This window comes from Toxorhynchites rutilus, chromosome 3 (assembly GCF_029784135.1).
Source record: "Toxorhynchites rutilus septentrionalis strain SRP chromosome 3, ASM2978413v1, whole genome shotgun sequence".
NCBI lineage: Eukaryota > Metazoa > Arthropoda > Insecta > Diptera > Culicidae > Toxorhynchites > Toxorhynchites rutilus.
Window position 1 is genome coordinate 205513467 of NC_073746.1, and position 16885 is coordinate 205530351.

The 16885-nt window shown below is 40.5% G+C and overlaps 1 protein-coding gene across 1 annotated transcript; it reads left to right on the plus strand.

The window, feature by feature from the left end:
* Positions 1 to 1262: 1262 nt before the first annotated feature.
* LOC129773875 (uncharacterized) lies at positions 1263 to 9792 on the plus strand. Its single transcript, XM_055777536.1, has 5 exons — positions 1263 to 1401; positions 1461 to 1476; positions 8523 to 8674; positions 8720 to 9441; positions 9718 to 9792. The coding sequence occupies exons 1-5, from the start codon at positions 1263 to 1265 to the stop codon at positions 9790 to 9792; spliced, it is 1104 nt and encodes a 367-aa protein (XP_055633511.1).
* Positions 9793 to 16885: the final 7093 nt, after the last annotated feature.

Genomic DNA, 16885 nt, shown 5'->3' on the forward strand with positions numbered 1-16885 from the left:
GGGGGCACTTTTTACTCCTTTACCCAGCCAGACCCTTTAAAAATAGAACAAAAATATTTTTTTGTACCGCGCAACACTGAAAAAACTTAGAAAAAAATCACACATATCTAGAAAAGCCGTAGGAACAAATTTAAATACGAATTAGAGTAGTACCGAATCTCTAAATCCAATTTTTTTTCTCAAAATTTCAATATATTTTTTAGTACTTCAATTATTGATAATCATTTTTTTTTGGCAATTTTTCTTGATACACCGTAATAAATAAGAAGCACATTCAGTATTTTTTTTCAAATTTTTGTCTCGAAGCTTTTGGGGATGGCGTAAAATAAACGAAAAAGTTCGTTTTTCCCAATAGACCCTATGATTTCATATTTAGTACCCTATACAATATTTTAAATACAGCTGGTGATTTGGTTTGGGGGCATTTTTTACTCCCTTACCCAGCCAGGCCCTTTGCCGGAGTTAGGTCCTCAAGGAAGCAGTTGGAACTGAAAAACAGTTCAAAGCAAATCGGCCTTCCGTATTAAATACGTGAATACAACTACTGCTGAAGGCAAATAGAGCCGCTGGAAAAGACCGACTTCCGGCTGAACTCTATAAACACGGTAAAAATATACTGGCAACGGCACTTCATTAGGTAATATGTGCTGCGAACTATTTTTGGTGGAGTACAAACGGAGAGCGGAGAGTGGCGCAGACGTATGAACCACGAGCTACAGGGAATACTTGGAGAGATTCCCATTGTACACCTGGCGAAAGTCGGGAGGTTACGGTGGGCCGGACATGTCGCGAGGATGCCGGATGACATTGCAGTGAAATCCGGTCTCTTCAATGACCCCACCGGCACCAGAAATGAAGGGGCTCAACGTGCCAGCTGGCTCAACCAAATCGAAGCCGACTTGCGAGTTACGGGACGCTTACGAAATTGGCGACGAGTGGCCCAGGACCGAGTAGATTGGAGACGAATAATTGAGACAGCACGAGCCACCACGGCTCTCAACTGATTATGTATGTATGTATGTATGAATACAACTCTAATAATTTTCCTGTTTTCAGTAGCCATTGCATTTTGCAAAAAATCATAAAGTTTTTCATTAAATAACATAATCAGTGAGCAGTTAAGATTTTTCGTAAAAACTATGATCGTTCCACCCTTTATAACACATAATTTGGTTCAATAGGAGGGATTGTTTTCATACAAGGCTAGAATAAAACCGTGTCGTTTGAATGGGAATCAGAATAATTACTTTTTTGTGTACATTATGTTTGTCACCAGCTGGGAAGAATTCATTCAAAGCACGTTCCGTTTCCCCCGGAGTTTACTTATTATCTGTAATGCCTATGTGGCTAGACCCGGTGGCTACGGTGGCTACGGTGGCTCATTACAGATAGCTCAGTTTGGTGAGATGGGTTATCTCGTTATGTCCATAATTTTTCTTGAGGTGTGATTCTGCCTCCAGATGCGGAGCAGATTGAGTGAGTAAACAAGTTATTAATTGCAACCAACCGTCGTTCCAACCCAGTATTCGAGTACTTTTGCGTTATTATCAGGAAGATCCAAGATGGTTTCGGCTCAGAGTTATGGTGAGGACAAAAAATGCAACGGGGCATTGTGATGAAAGAGACAAACAGCTCAGCCGATTAGCACGGTGTAATTGGTATTTGTCTCTGTGAGAACATCCACTGAGTAAATTAAATTTGTCAGCCGAAAGGTAAATGCTCTCTCTTTTTAAGATAGATTCGGGTACAATCCCTAATTAAAATGGAAAAATGACAGGATGAAACAGCGTACCGAAAATCAGCGAAATAACGCGAATTATTTACAAGAATTAATTACTGTTACCATTATTTAAACGCAATCGAAGGCTTGTGGAAAATTTTTGCTAAGTTTTAGCAGTGCCATGTTCTTGATAATTAAAACCTGAAAATAGAGAAACAAAAATATAGGGTAGGAGCACCTATCATCGCAATAGTACCTTTTATTAGAATACGAGTGAGTTTTTTATTAGTTTAGAAAACATATCTTATTTTTAAATGCTCTAATATGATTTATGAGCATCAGAAATCTCTTCTTTGTCGATTTCGGTACTTGATTCCATGCGAAACATTGTTATTTTTTTTTGAAAAATTTAGTTTGAAAAAAAGTGTGTCCCATTGATACTTGCTTCTTAGCATTTTGCTAAGGAATATGCGATCAAAATAATAAGATGTTTATGCTGTGACGTGGTTGTTTTGATGCAAACACAGTGTAGATGCATACATTAAAACCTTGTTGATGTTGTGATTCGACCAATTTATACGATTTTATCGAAATAAACATGTATTTTTGTATTATCATGATTGAGGGGCCTAGAATGAAAGGGGTGAAGGTGATTTCATCGATTTCTCTACATCGACTCTCTCTTTTGGTCATAACTTAGCTACAAATACATTCCCAGCTATATTTGACAATGCGGAAAACAGGTTATAGCCTCATCTATCGGATTCTATAGCAACCTCAAATTGGAACGTTTTTGCAGTTGAGTTATTAACTGAAGAAAAAGTTGATGAAGAGAAATCGATCAAGTCACATACACCCCTTGCATTCTAAGTCCCTCAATTGGTTACATCAAATTTTACATCTACTTGCCAATTATCGCAATACCGGAAGCTGCCTTGTTCCTATTAAAGTTGTACGCTGTTTGATTATTACGTACGATTATTGAAAAAGCATTCATCAGAAAAAGGGGAATTTTTCATTCTATCAAAACTTTTTCCTGTAGTAAAATGACCTACAGGAGCGTTCTTGGAATCAAATGAGTGCTGATTGATAAGGTTAGCTGAATTTACTTTTAACTTGGATAATATGTAAAACACTGTGTGAATCTATAAAATCTTTTACAAAACCGAAAAAACGATTTTTTTTCTTTCCACAAAACACAAAACACAAAAAGATAGAAGCATTCAAATACGAGGGTCACTATTTATATTTCGGGAATTGGCAACACTGATGTCATGTGAGTCCATCTGACGGTTCCATCGTAAAGTTTGACATTTTTGACGATATACGTACTCAGAACATTTTGTCATACGGACGCTATTTGTTTATTTTAAATTTAGTTGAAAGTTTGGTCTCGGCAAGAAAATGGAACTGAATCGTGAAGATTTTCGTGCGATGATTTTTTACGACTTTCGACGTGGATTATCACAACAAGAGTGCGTCAATCAATTTAATTTGACTTTTGGCGATGAAGCTCCATCAAAAACCACTGTGTATCGCTGGTATAGTGAATTCAATCGTGGTCGTAGTTCGCTGTCCGACGAGTTTCGTGAAGGTCGTCCAAAATCGACTGTAGTGCCAGAAAACATCGATGCTGTGCACGAAATGATTAAGTAAGATCGTCATGTAACCTATTGTGAGATTGAGGCATCCCTAAGCATTAGTTCCACCAGCATATATGCGATTTTACATGAACACTTAGTTGTGCGAAAATTATGTTCACGTTGGATCCCACATAATTTGACAATCGCTCAAAAAAAAAGGCTCGTATCGATTGGAATAAATGCTTTGAAAATTGGTTTAGGCGCATGCAAAAGTGTATCGATCATCGTGGCGAGTACTTTGAAAAACAATAAAAATATATTCGCAGCTTAACTATTTGTTTTTGTTCCTATTCCCGAAATATAAATTGTGACCCTCGTATTACTTCTCAAAACTTGAAGCAGTAAATGAAACTTTAAAATGATGTATATCCCATCTTCATTCGTTGGTTTTTCACAAAGTTATAGCGTTTCTAGAATCACTTAAAAACTTCGACTTCGCATTCCGTTTTCATAATTTTTGTCGAGTGTAGAATCCACGATATAGTATTGCATACTAGGAATAAGATTTAGAGGCATAGTTTTATTTAAAAATGATTATTGAAATATTATTTGAATCCTATAAACACTTTTTCCATGTGACACCGAATATTACCATAATGGGTACACTTATTACGAAATTTCAGGAAAAATATTACCATAATAATGGAGGCGATCTGGCGTAGTGGTAACATCCATGCCTCTCACGCTAAAGGTCACGAGTTCAATTCTCACTCCCGACATTCTTCCAAAAATGGAAGTAAAAGTGACGAACCAGCCAAATGAGTTGAAAGTCACTATAATACAGATAAAAAAAAAAAAAAAAAAATTACCATAATGGGTACATGGAAGTGTCATTTTCAAACATGTTTTTTTATAAAATTTAGTCAATTAATCATCGAAATATCAGTGACAATCTTTAAAACCAGAGTTGAAACTGCTGGAAAAAGTATACTTGTGTATACCTTTGAACTAAAATAGAGTATTCATTCGCCAATTTCTGCAAGTTAGTGACATATGTCCTCCATAATTGGTACACTTACCCTATTAGAATCAAAACAAACGAGACTACTTATACTTATAACAGAGGAAGGTGCTCCTGAACCGACTCCCCAAATTAAAAGGATCAATCAAGCTCCAAGTACAGTAAGACTCTTCTATTGTAGTCGGACCCCACTAAATCAGATAGCTCTAGAGAAACTTCGCGAAAAACTAATTTGTCGACCACATCAAACTGGTTCAACGGACCATCTGTCTATATAGTTTACCCTTAAAGTTCGAAATACCCTTAGATGGAGTCCCTATCGAATCTCTCGATTGAATAGCTATCACAAATCAACATGAGGCTAATTTAAAAATCGTACTTCAACCGTAACTTCAATAATTCATCAGCATTGACTCGGCAATGTTAAATTCAACAGAAGCTCTCTTAATTTGCCAATCATCTTTTTAATCAATCTCCAAATATCTGGGATTTATCTAAATCACTAGTGCGGAACATTCGTACCACCGATTGCAGGTTTGTAGTGGTTCTCCGTTTTACTGCCTGTCTGGTTTATTCAATAAACACAAATGTATCTGAATAATAAATCAACCCTTGATCCGCTTGGGCTAGCATTGGAAGCCGAAAGTATAGCCGAAACCCTTTTATTTCTCCTGAGTTCCGCTATTACCGAATGGAATGCTTCAATTTCGTTTTAGCTGCGGTAGCGATTGATGGGGCTAATTCATGAGATAATTATAAATGAGTAATTAAACGACAGTGAAATCGGCATTCTCAGAACAGATAATCCATTGAATTAATTGTTTGGGATTCAATCAGTTCAATTGGGAACTCGGAGCATTGCCATAGTTGTGATTCAAAAAGATTGATACCCAATAAATATTTTTCGCATCACAAAATCAAGTTGTTTCTCAGAACAAGTGTTGCACCAAATATATGTGAAACGTTTGATTAATAGATTGATTATTGCGACAACAGCCTGAACATAGACAAAGATGTAAATGTTTCACTGAAAAGCTCATCATCTGGAACAACATCTTCTGTCGCTGCTGTGTCTACTCGAACTTGTTTACGCTGTTTCGGAGATTCGGATCAGACCAACATTTGACTTTCATCATCATCAGCACCATCACCATTACCATCATCATCATCACCAGAAGCATAAAAGCGTGTGAAGGTACAGATCCATAAATCACGATGTCACGTCTACCAACGATGAAAATGGGTGGGAAATAGCTTCTTGTTCGTTCTGTTATCTTCAACCTAATGACTTCGTTGAAGAGTTGGCACCTTACGAAAACAAGACGTATCAGCTAGATGCTATCTGATCATATTTCCAACTTCAACAAGCAGACAAAAGACTGCGTTCTGTTTCGGTAAAACGTATCAATAAAATGGTATCCCTTTTTATATGGATATAACATACTTTTTTTAGGTTCCCTCACTAGATGCAACACACATGAAGAAATACACTATCGACCGTCATAAAAGTATTCTGAGTGGAATCAATAAAACATGGATTCTCCAGTGGGTGAAAGCTTGTGGAAGTGGAATCTTTTTCTGCGCAAACTGTTCCTTTTATAACAGCAGCATGTTGAGAACAATTACACCCGATTCACGTCCTGCACCGGGGATATGCATCATCCCAAAAAAACGTGCTATTTCAAATAAGATGCATGCATCGCACACATTCCGGAACATTCTTGAAATAGGTCTTATGTACATTTATCGATTAAGAAATCAATCAACTTCACTAGCTTCCCTACGCGAACTGAGAGTGTGTAAGGGAGGGTGGTCCTGAACCGACTATAAATAGAGCGTCATTCATTAGCGACTTAACAGTTTGGTTCCTTCGTGTGAACGAACCATTAAAACATTTTAATGAAATGTCAATGCCAAACGTCAGTCAAAATCAACATTTTCGTCATGATGATGTACACGAACGAACGCTTAATAATTATTAAAAATACTACCGGCATTCGGAGTCGCTGGTTGCAACTTTAAAAGCGCTTAATCCAACTTTCGGCCGTAATAATCGTTCCAGCCGGTAGGCTGCTCATAGTGACCAAAGGTCCTGGCCGGGTAAGGGAGTAACAAGTGCCCCTAAACCAAATCACCAGCTGTATGGAAAATATTGTATAGGGTACAAAATAAAACATTTTGACAGTAGTACCATATATTTGAGTCCTTATATGGTACACCATAGGATCTATGGTGAAAAATGCCCTTTTCGTTTTTTTTTCACGCCATTCTCAATAGCTTTGAGACAAAAATAAGAGAAAATACTGAAAGTACATCTTGCTAAGGTGTATCGATAAATATCTTCTAATATTTTTTTCATCAAAAAATCTAATAATAATAAAAAGACGGGTGGGTAAGCATCTTTCGGCGTATGAACATATCGTACAATCAAAATGATGGATGTGATAGGGGATGCATAGGTGGTCATCAGCTCATTCACTATCATATATTTCACTATTGAGCACATTACCGTACCTTAAACTGTGGTTTCGGAGACGAATGAATTGTAAGATTCGTAGTCTCCGCAAACAAAGTAAATAAAAATGACTAAAAATGACTGAGGTTTTGGAGACGAGATCTACGATCTGTCGAGAAATAAACGAGCTATAAGCGTTCTGAAAAACCAACAGTAAATACAGGGACGGATGACCTTCGGATTAAAGTCCTTTAAAATAAGAAAAGAGCAGCAGGAAATACATAGCTCATCATGTTGCTCCTTAGATATTTTTCTAAACAATGCAGATGTAACGTCAGTCAATTTTCAACATCAGTTATCAACCAAAGAAAGCAGTTCTTGCTACCGAGAAAATTCGTTAATGCCATCCTGCATACAATGTGAAGCCACTTTTAATTCGGAAACCATGCATGGGTTTGTGAAAACTGAATGATCAATTTAAAAGACCCCAACCACCAATAAGTTCAAGAACAAGCATAACCAAAATAAATCAGTTTATATTATATGTCATATTATGTTACTTTAGAATGCATTGGTATTGTGAAATCAGTCTGTATAAACAAACTTTTTCCTTCTTCTACCTGCTGCCGTTTTGCGATTGCGTTTGCCACTTGCTGAAACTAGTTGTTGCTACCGAACCGAATGTGCTCTGTTCTGTAGGCGGGTTTTCTTATTGTCGTGAGCAGCTTCGCAAGCCAACTCGAGCACTCCGGCGGCCGAAATTCTATAACCGCTATTAGGTATACTACGGGTGCTCCGGCACCAATCCGTTGATGCGATGTGATGTGAAACGATGCCATACAACCACCCTGATTTACGGTTTGAAAGAAAATGAGATATTTTTTGGGGTCCGCGCGTTTTGTACTCTAGCGGTACACATTCACAGGATAGAGACCAATCGGCAGACTCAGCCAAAGGGGCGAGTCCAACGAGACGAACGAATGAGCGTTAAAAGGCAGCGATGGCAAAAAAATACATCATATTGGAGGCGAATGAACTGCAAAGTTTAAAGCCTCTTAAAAACAAAGAAACATGAAAAATACATCATACTGATTTTACCCTCCGACCGAGAAGGTCGATTTTTCTTTCAGCTCGGCAGTTTGGCGTTTTGGACAGCGGACTAGGACGTCTCCCCCTGGCGATTCCGAAGGAGTTAATTTTAATTATTTTTTAAGTGGCAGCAGAAGAAGAGTGGAAGAAAGCAACAGCTCGCGTCGACTGTGGAGAGCGGGCGCTTGCCGGCAAACCGGAAAAGCGCGCGCTTTTCGGCGTCATAGACGCCACGCCCCTTTTTCTGGCAGTGTTGGCAGTTCTACTGTAGTGTTGCTAAAATAAAAAATATATTTAAAAAGAATTTAAACACGCATACAGACAGTGAAGTGGCTGAAACAATTATCACAACAAGTGATTTTTTATAGTGATTCGCGTCAATTGGTGGTTTTAAAGTGCTTTACCGGAACAAAGTGAACTTTCGGGTACATATCCCACTAGTGAAGATCCCTCAGTAAGGAATTTTTTTTTGTGAGTATCACACTTTTTTCTGCTGACTATATCAGTGATATAGTCAAGCAGAAGCATGGCTTCTAGTAGCTCCGGGCCTCCGGGAGGCCGGGCTACAAACTTCTACGAGGGCAGGCCTACCGAAGCCACCGCTCCACTATGGGCGGACCCCTCAAATGGCAACCTTCAAATACTGCTTCTCAGAGCGACAGGAGATAAGGTGCTTCCAACGAACCCCTTCACCGTGAGCAAAACCATCAATGCAGTTGCAAAAGATTTCAACAGCGCAAAACCACAGCGCGATGAAAAGAAGAAACTGCAATACATCTTGACAACTAGGGACGAGGATGTTGTCGGTAAGTTGCTTTCTATTACTAAACTAATAGACAACACCCCTGTAGAGGTGATCTTCCACCCAACTTTGAACCAACGCAAATGCGTTGTAACATGTAGAGATGTAATCGATTTTAAAAACGAAGAACTAGCGAAAGAGCTTTCCGATCAGAAAGTGATCGACGTTAAGCGCATAACCAGAAAAGACGGAGAATCCATTATTCCTACACCAACACTAATCCTCACAATTCGCGGAACCGTTGTTCCCGAATTCATATATTTTGGCTTCATTCGCGCTGGGACTCGGAACTACTATCCGAACCCCATGCAGTGCTTCAAATGTTTTAATTTTGGGCACACCAGCAAAAGATGCAAGCGCGAGGACCCGCTATGCAGAAACTGCAGCAAAGAACATCCCAAAGACTTCGATTCTAAGATGTGCAACTCTCCAGCACTTTGCATCAATTGCCAAGGAAACCACTCCTCTTCTAGTAGGAAGTGTCCTAAATGGCTTGAAGAAAATGAAATAACTAGGACAAGAATAGATCGAGGAATCTCTTACAGAGAAGCCAAGAATCTACTCACCCAAAACAATGGTCCAACCTTTTCAAGCGTTTTACAAGATAGAATTAACAAAATTCGGGCACCAATGGCCGGCTGCAAGTGCAAATGCAGCTGCGCCTCGGCCGCTTCGGCCGCTTCTAGTCGCGAAAGCACTCCCTCAGTTATGGACACAACCATGACCGAATCGTCTACCGAAAGTTCGACAACCGAATCAGATAGCGAATCGGTAATTTCAATGGATACATCCGAAGCCCCGAAAAAAAACAAAAGGAAAATAAATAAAGAATCATCTTCAGAATCAGAACAAAAATCTGAAGATGAAACCCAAATCAATAAAGAAAGAAAAAGAACAAAAAATGAACCAAGAACCACAACACCAACGAATAACAACAACACAACCATAACAAAAAACAGCAACAACAACAACAACGCACATCAAACAAAAAACAACAACGTACATACATCAAAAAACAACAACACACACACAACAAACACCCCAAAGACCTCCACACCAAACAAGAACAACAACACCCCGAAGAAAGCTTCTCTTTCCAAGGGTAAAGGACAATCGAACTAATCCTCTTTGGATAGTCCAAACACAACACAACTAAGACTTAGGAATTAGAGTTAAATCACTCTAACACATTCACTCCAATACAGAAATTCGGGATACAATGGAATATCAGAAGTATCCGACAAAATATTTTAGAATTGAAAATGCTTATTTCGAGCTCCAATCCTACAGTCATAGCCCTTCAGGAAACTATGACACCAAACAACTTCGATAAAAATTTCATTCCAAAGTTCATCACATACTTCAAAGAGGGTCCCAACCCCTCAAAAAACGGAGTTGCAATCGCAATCAAAGATGGCACTCCACATGATCTTCTTCCCATTACCACTGATCTTCAGGCAGTGGTAGTGCGCATTAAACACCCCTTTCCAATCACCGTCGTTAGCATCTACATCACTAATGATTCCGATCCGAACACTCTACGCGGCCAACTGGACCATCTGTTCGCCCAACTTCCCGCCCCAATCATGCTTATGGGTGATTTCAACGCCCACTCATACGCCTGGGGAGGTGCATACCTCGATCGAAAAGGATCCATCATTGAGGATTTCATATCCGACCATTCTCTTCTCCTTCTTAACAACGGCCAACACACCAGAATCCATTATTCTGGTACTACTTCAGCCATCGATCTCACTATAGTATCAGACAAACTATCTTCAAAACTTTCTTGGAACATCCACGATGATACTTGCGGAAGCGATCATTTTCCAATCTTCACTTCCTTCGGCCAAACTTCTCCAGAGTTTTCAACAAGGCCAAGATGGAAATTTGAATACGCTGACTGGGCTGGCTATCAGTTTGACATTGAAAACCGCCTCTCCGCTAAACGAGATTGGACAGCCAAGGAATTCTCCAAAGTTGTCCTAGAAGTTGCAATGGTGCACATCCCCAGAACCAGTGGCATCCCTGGCAGGAAATGTGTCCCATGGTGGTCGCCTGAGCTGAAGGCAGCGATCAAAGGTCGACGTAAGGCCCTACGCAAATTAAGAAAGGCCCATCCGGACAGCCCACTGAGACCCACTCTGCTTGCAGAGTTCCAAAGGGCTCGCAAAGAAGCTAAGACTGCTATCAACACAGCCAAGCACAACAGTTGGGTTAAATTCGTCAGCGAAATTAATCCCAACGCGTCAACAAAGGATTTATGGAGTAAGATTGGCAGGCTTCATGGAAAGAAAAGAAGCAAAGAATATAATCTCCTAATTAACGGTCAATACACCAATGACCGGAAAATCATCGCCGAGGCGTTTGGAGATTTCTTTGCTTCCGCCTCCTCCAATCAAAACTACGACCAAACCTTTCTAACCCACAAAACGGAATGCGAAAGAATTCCCATCGATTTTCATACCGATGTGGAATTTGACTTCAACAAAAACCTCTCCCTCAAAGAGCTCGATTGGGTACTGAACAAAGTCAAACAAGGATCCACAGGACCTGATGACATCAGCTACCCTATGCTTAAGAATCTACCCCATCTCGGGAAAAAAGCACTTCTGAAGCTTCTCAACAAAGTCTGGGACAGTGGAACCCTCCCCAGTTGCTGGAAAGAGGGTTTAATGATCTGTATCCCGAAACCAGACATGAACAATCATCTTCTTGACAATTTCCGCCCCATCACTCTCCTAAGTTGTGTTGGGAAAGTCTTGGAAAAAATGATCAATCGACGCTTGACGACTTTTCTAGAGTCAAATAAGCTGATTGATCCCAGACAATTCGCCTTCCGTGCGGGAAAAGGTACAGAAGATTGCCTTGTAGCAATCGAAAAAATCCTAGACGACGCAACTGAAAAATTACACCACATTGAGATTATTTCCCTGGATTTATCCAAGGCCTTCGATCGGACATGGAGGTACCCAGTGCTGAAAAGCCTTTTCGACTGGGGGATTCGTGGGAGGTTAGGTCTCTTCGTTAAAAGTTTTCTAGAAAACCGGTCTTTCAAAACCGTTATTAACAACCACCAATCTTCTCTAAAAATCCCAGAAAACGGCTTCCCACAAGGCTCAGCACTTTCACCAACCCTCTTCAACATTGCCATGCAATCTCTATTCGAGATTATCCCGGACCATATAAAGATCATAGTCTATGCAGATGACATCACTCTTATCTCTACGAGCTGCTTCGGCTTAATTCAGAGAAAGAGGCTTCAAAAAACCTTAGACTCCATCCAAAACTGGGCTCTAAAAACAGGTTTTAAAATTTCCCCGGAGAAATCCAAACACATACATATCGGAAAAGCTCTCAGAAGGAGAACCTATCTTCAGCTCAACAAAATCCCGATCCCTACAATGAGGACATTGAAAATACTAGGGGTTACTTTCGACAAGAAACTCAACTTCCTATCACATTCCCAAAAGACCAAAATAGCCACCAGAAAGAAATTGAACATCATCAAGTCTATCGCAGGCAACCTAGCCTCTGGTCATAGAAAGACGTTGCTAAATGTTGTAAATGTTTGGTTGGTCCCACAAATCCTTTACGGAATAGGCACCTTCAGCCGTGGAGGGGACAAGGTGTTAAACACCATTCAACCAATTTACAATAAAGCAATTAGGCTCGCAATTGGCGCTTTTCCCACCAGTCCTACTCTTGCTGTAATGGCAGAAAGTGGGCAACTTCCCTTCACCCACCTGGTAACAAAAGCCATCACGAATAAAGCCATCCGTCACTTGTCACTCCCCGAAAGCGACCACAATGTCCCATTAATACATAGAGCTAAAACATGGTTCAAAAATCTCACGAACAAAGATCTTCCCGATATATGTGAACGTTCATCTGCGACGGGAAGAAATTGGAACGTCAAACCGCCGAACATTAACCTTGAACTTCTCAAGGCAGTTCGGGCGGGAGACCCTTCTCCAAAAGTCAAAGCCTGCTTCAATAACCTCGTTGCATCCAATTTTCAAATCAACCACCAGGTATACACAGATGGTTCAGTCAGTGCCGATGGAGTTGGATGTGGAATCTTTGAGAGTAGATACACTGGTAGCTTTTCTCTTCCACCGCAATGCTCCATCTTCAGTGCGGAAGCTTTCGCCCTTTTAATAGCTACCCAAGAATGCACCCATGAGTTTCTTCCTACCACAATATTCTCAGACTCAGCTAGCTGTCTCCACGATCTTCTGAGTGGAAACAGCAAACACCCATGGATTAAGCAAACAGAAGAGGCTGCTTCATATAAAAACATCTCCTTCTGCTGGGTTCCTGGTCACTCAGGAATCCGCGGAAACACAGCCGCCGACATACTGGCCGGCAAGGGCAGCAAAATAGAACCCCCAGACATGCCCTGTCCTCCATCTGACATTGTCCGCTGGGTAAAACAGCAAGTCCGTGAAAGCTGGGACATAGGTTGGATAAACAGCCGTCCCACCCATCTTCTTCAAATTAAAAATTCCACTCTTCCTTGGGAGGACCGTCTCAATAGTAAGGAAAGGCAAGTCCTTACCCGTCTTCGAATTGGGCACACTAACTTCACCCACTCACACTTGTTCTGCAGAGCCGAAAAACCCCAATGTGCTTGCAACGAAGCTCCGGTTTCCGTTAGCCATCTTTTACTTGAATGTCAACATACCAAAGATGCTCGAGTCCGACACAACATAGGTCAGAGTCTCCGAGATATCCTCAGTAGAGACGAGACCCAAGAAACCAATTTAATTGCGTTTCTGAAAGAAACCGACTTCTTTGGTAAAATCTAAACCGAAATACTAAATACCTTGGAAATTGCTTATTAAAGTTCGCCACTTCACAGTCATGTATGCGTGTTTATGTGTGTATACACATGTATGTACGGGTCGGAAGGAAGGTATTCATACATGTGTATACACGCATTCAATAATAATAAATAACAAATAATATAATATATACTTTCATACCCACATCTATCTTCTATCCATTACATTATACTTTAATCAACTTCCTATTCCTACAGCCACACTCACCAAGGAGGATAAATTCATTAAATAAACCTCTCCATTTTTCAGCTATACTATATACCATTAAATTCAAAACCACTATATTTTATTATCTATTCAAACTGTATTTCATTTCATTTCACCCCACCCCACACCTACTCCTCCCCTCTTTTCTTCCCATACCACTCCCACCCCCTCCCAATCCACTAATCCCACCCAAATCCTTTCCACTCCTTTCCTTCCTATCCTCCTGAGAAGGGCCTTTTTGTTTTTTGGCTTTGGAACACGCCTTCCGCTGGGTCACTTGTGCTTCGTTACTGCTTTGGTCCTCGGATCAGTAAATTTTTACTTTTCTTTACAGCATATATTAAATATCTTATGAAGCATAGGATCCCTTCCTACCTTCTTCTTTAACCGAGAGTCGAGCGGACAGGTCTGATGAGTGATTTTGTTGGTTTCCCTTTCGCCAGTCCCCTCTGGGCTGGTTTTATTGTGGCTCTTCACTGGGCTAGAGGCGAATGAACTGCAAAGTTTAAAGCCTCTTAAAAACAAAGAAACAAACAAAAATACATTCATTACGATTTGTTCGCTCGTTGGATTCACATGCAAGCTAAAAGGGTCCTTTTCAGGATCACAAAATTATCTTCAATCTAAAGAGTTTATTGTTTTGTTATTACTCGATATTCCCATCTTTTTCGGCTAAACCTTCCTGTTTAGCGATTGCGTTTGCCACTCGCCACAGCTTTCACAGTTGGAAAATTTCTTCCCATCCAGCTTGTGGCATATTGTACAGTAAATTACATTCAATGGCACGTCGCATTACCACCATTCAGTGTCGGATTGGAGGTAATTTTAACCTGTAATTGAACATTTGCGATGACAGTGGTACAGTGTCGACTTTCAATGTGGGGTCATAATTTGGACCCCGAACTCTATGTTTACAAAAATGTCCAACTAAATATGTCGCATTACATGTCCGTCCAATTAGCTAAATGTCGAACTAATTGTAAATTACTGTACTTTCAATCTGGAAACAATTTAAGAATTGGTGAAAATTGAATGATCAGGAAAATCCCCAACTATCAATAAGCAGATCATGGCAAACAAATTATGAAAAAATCAATTTGTGTTTTATTATTATTTTGGATATTATTTTAGATTGCATTGAACTGTGTTTCGTAAACTCTTTTTTGAATGGTTTAATGGCCCTGATAAGCGCCGTGTTTTATGGAATGGTTCCAATTTAGAAAACTTTGTACTCGTGGTTTTGAAAAAAACCATTTCGAACGCCCTCAATGCCGCCTTGTTCTGGATTTGCCACCAAAGCAGTTTGTATAAAGAACAAACTTTTTTCTTCTGCTACCAGCTGCCGTTTTGCGATTGCGTTTGCCACTCGCCACTCGCCACTCGCTGCAACTGCCTGTTGTCTTGATGTCCACCGAACCGAATGTGTTCTGTTCCGAATGCGGGGTTTCTTATCGTCGCGAGCAGCTTTGCCAGCTAACTCGATCACTTCGGCGGCCGAAACTATATAACGCCGGCTAGGTGGACTGGTGCACTGCTGCACTAACGCGCTCGGCCTAGCTACCCTTGCGGGGAACTCCAGACAAACACGGTTCGAGCGTGATTTTACCTTTCCCTTCACTTTTCCTCCTTTGCCATAACCAACCATGGCTGCTTGTGTTGGTTTGTTGATGTGATGTGATGCGAAACGATGTGGTGTACGGTTTGGATGAGAGCGTTACCGCAGCGGAGCGGGGATTTTAAGCTGACTGGCTGGCTCGAGAATTACGCATGTGTGAGACTGCAACCAATGTTTCTTCATATTTTTTCTTTTTCCTCTCCAATCGTGCCTCGTTGTATTTCGCTGCTGCTCTGGTTGCCCGTTTTGGTCGGTACGATTTGAGGAGCACAAAATGGACCAATAAAAAATGGGCACAAAGTGCATTTGGACAATGCATGATATTTCACAATTATTCAATTATTTATCTCAAGAAAAATGAAATGTTATTCGTTATGATAGATGCGTAGATATATTTACTATCAATTGATGCAAAAATCTTTGCGATCTATTGAGAAAAGCTCGAGTTATAAGCGTTCCAAATCTTGCATTTTTTCCTACTTGTTCAGTGCCTAGATTTTCATTTCATCCCCTATATCTTCCGGTTAGACGTAGTCCTACGTCAAAATAAATACGCGGTACAATTTTTTTTAAATATATTTTATGGCATTTCGAAATTGAAAAAAAAATAACTTGAGACCTACTTTTGCTCTAATTTTCATTTAAATGCGTTCGTATGTGTCTTTTTTTCTACATTTGGCGTGATTTTTTCCTGAATTTTTAAGAGCATTGCGAGACACAAAAATGACTTTCTTCATCGTCTGCATTTCGTTGGTTACACACGATTATCCCTAAGGTCTCGACGAGAGCATGGTTCAAGGGATTGAATATAGGTCGTGATTTCATTCGCGTGATATCTCGGCTTATGTCCAATCACTACAACCTAAACGCGCATCTCTATCGCATTGGGCTCGCAGCAAACAATCTTTGTAATTGTGGCGATGGCTACCACGACATCGAGCATGTTGTCTGGTCGTGTATCCGGTTCCATGCTGCTCGCTCTCAGCTCTCTAGAGCACTGAGAGCACAAGGCAGACAATCGGATATCCCCGTCCGGGATATCTTAGGTAGCCGGGATCCTGATCTTCTGCTTCATCTATACCTGTTCCTCAGGAACGCCGATGTCAACGTTTAATAATGTTTCCGTCGTTGTGTCCCCGTTTCATATCCCTCCTATCCGAACGATAAACTTTTACTTAGTCGCGGCAATACATACACACACTCTTTACAGATGCACGGGCCGAAGGTTGTGCAGTCCACTGATCATTCAACAAGAGCCAAAGGTTGTACCGCTCATGACAACTCTACACGAGCTGATGATTACGCCGGCTAGTGACCAATCTATCCTGGATTCCTCGAGTCGAGAAAGACGCACCACGCTAAATATGGGGTACAGACTAGGGGGGCGTTGCTGATTAATGGTCAGCTACATCCCAATAGGAAGTATCCCGTGTCGGGCACACGTACAGAGCATCGAAGCCTGCAACATACCATATTTTCTTAAAATCGATTATTATAATGTATTCGTGGTTTTCAATTGTAAGATAAAATTTTAAAAATAATAATA

Bases quoted from the DNA above. Each gene is read 5' to 3' on its own strand.
- LOC129773875 (XM_055777536.1), top strand. From the start codon at position 1,263: ATGTTTGTCACCAGCTGGGAAGAATTCATTCAAAGCACGTTCCGTTTC. The intron at 8,675-8,719 runs GTAAGTTGCTTT...ACACCCCTGTAG, and splicing joins TAGGGACGAGGATGTTGTCG to AGGTGATCTTCCACCCAACT. The intron at 9,442-9,717 runs GTAATTTCAATG...AACACCCCAAAG, and splicing joins CCGAATCAGATAGCGAATCG to ACCTCCACACCAAACAAGAA.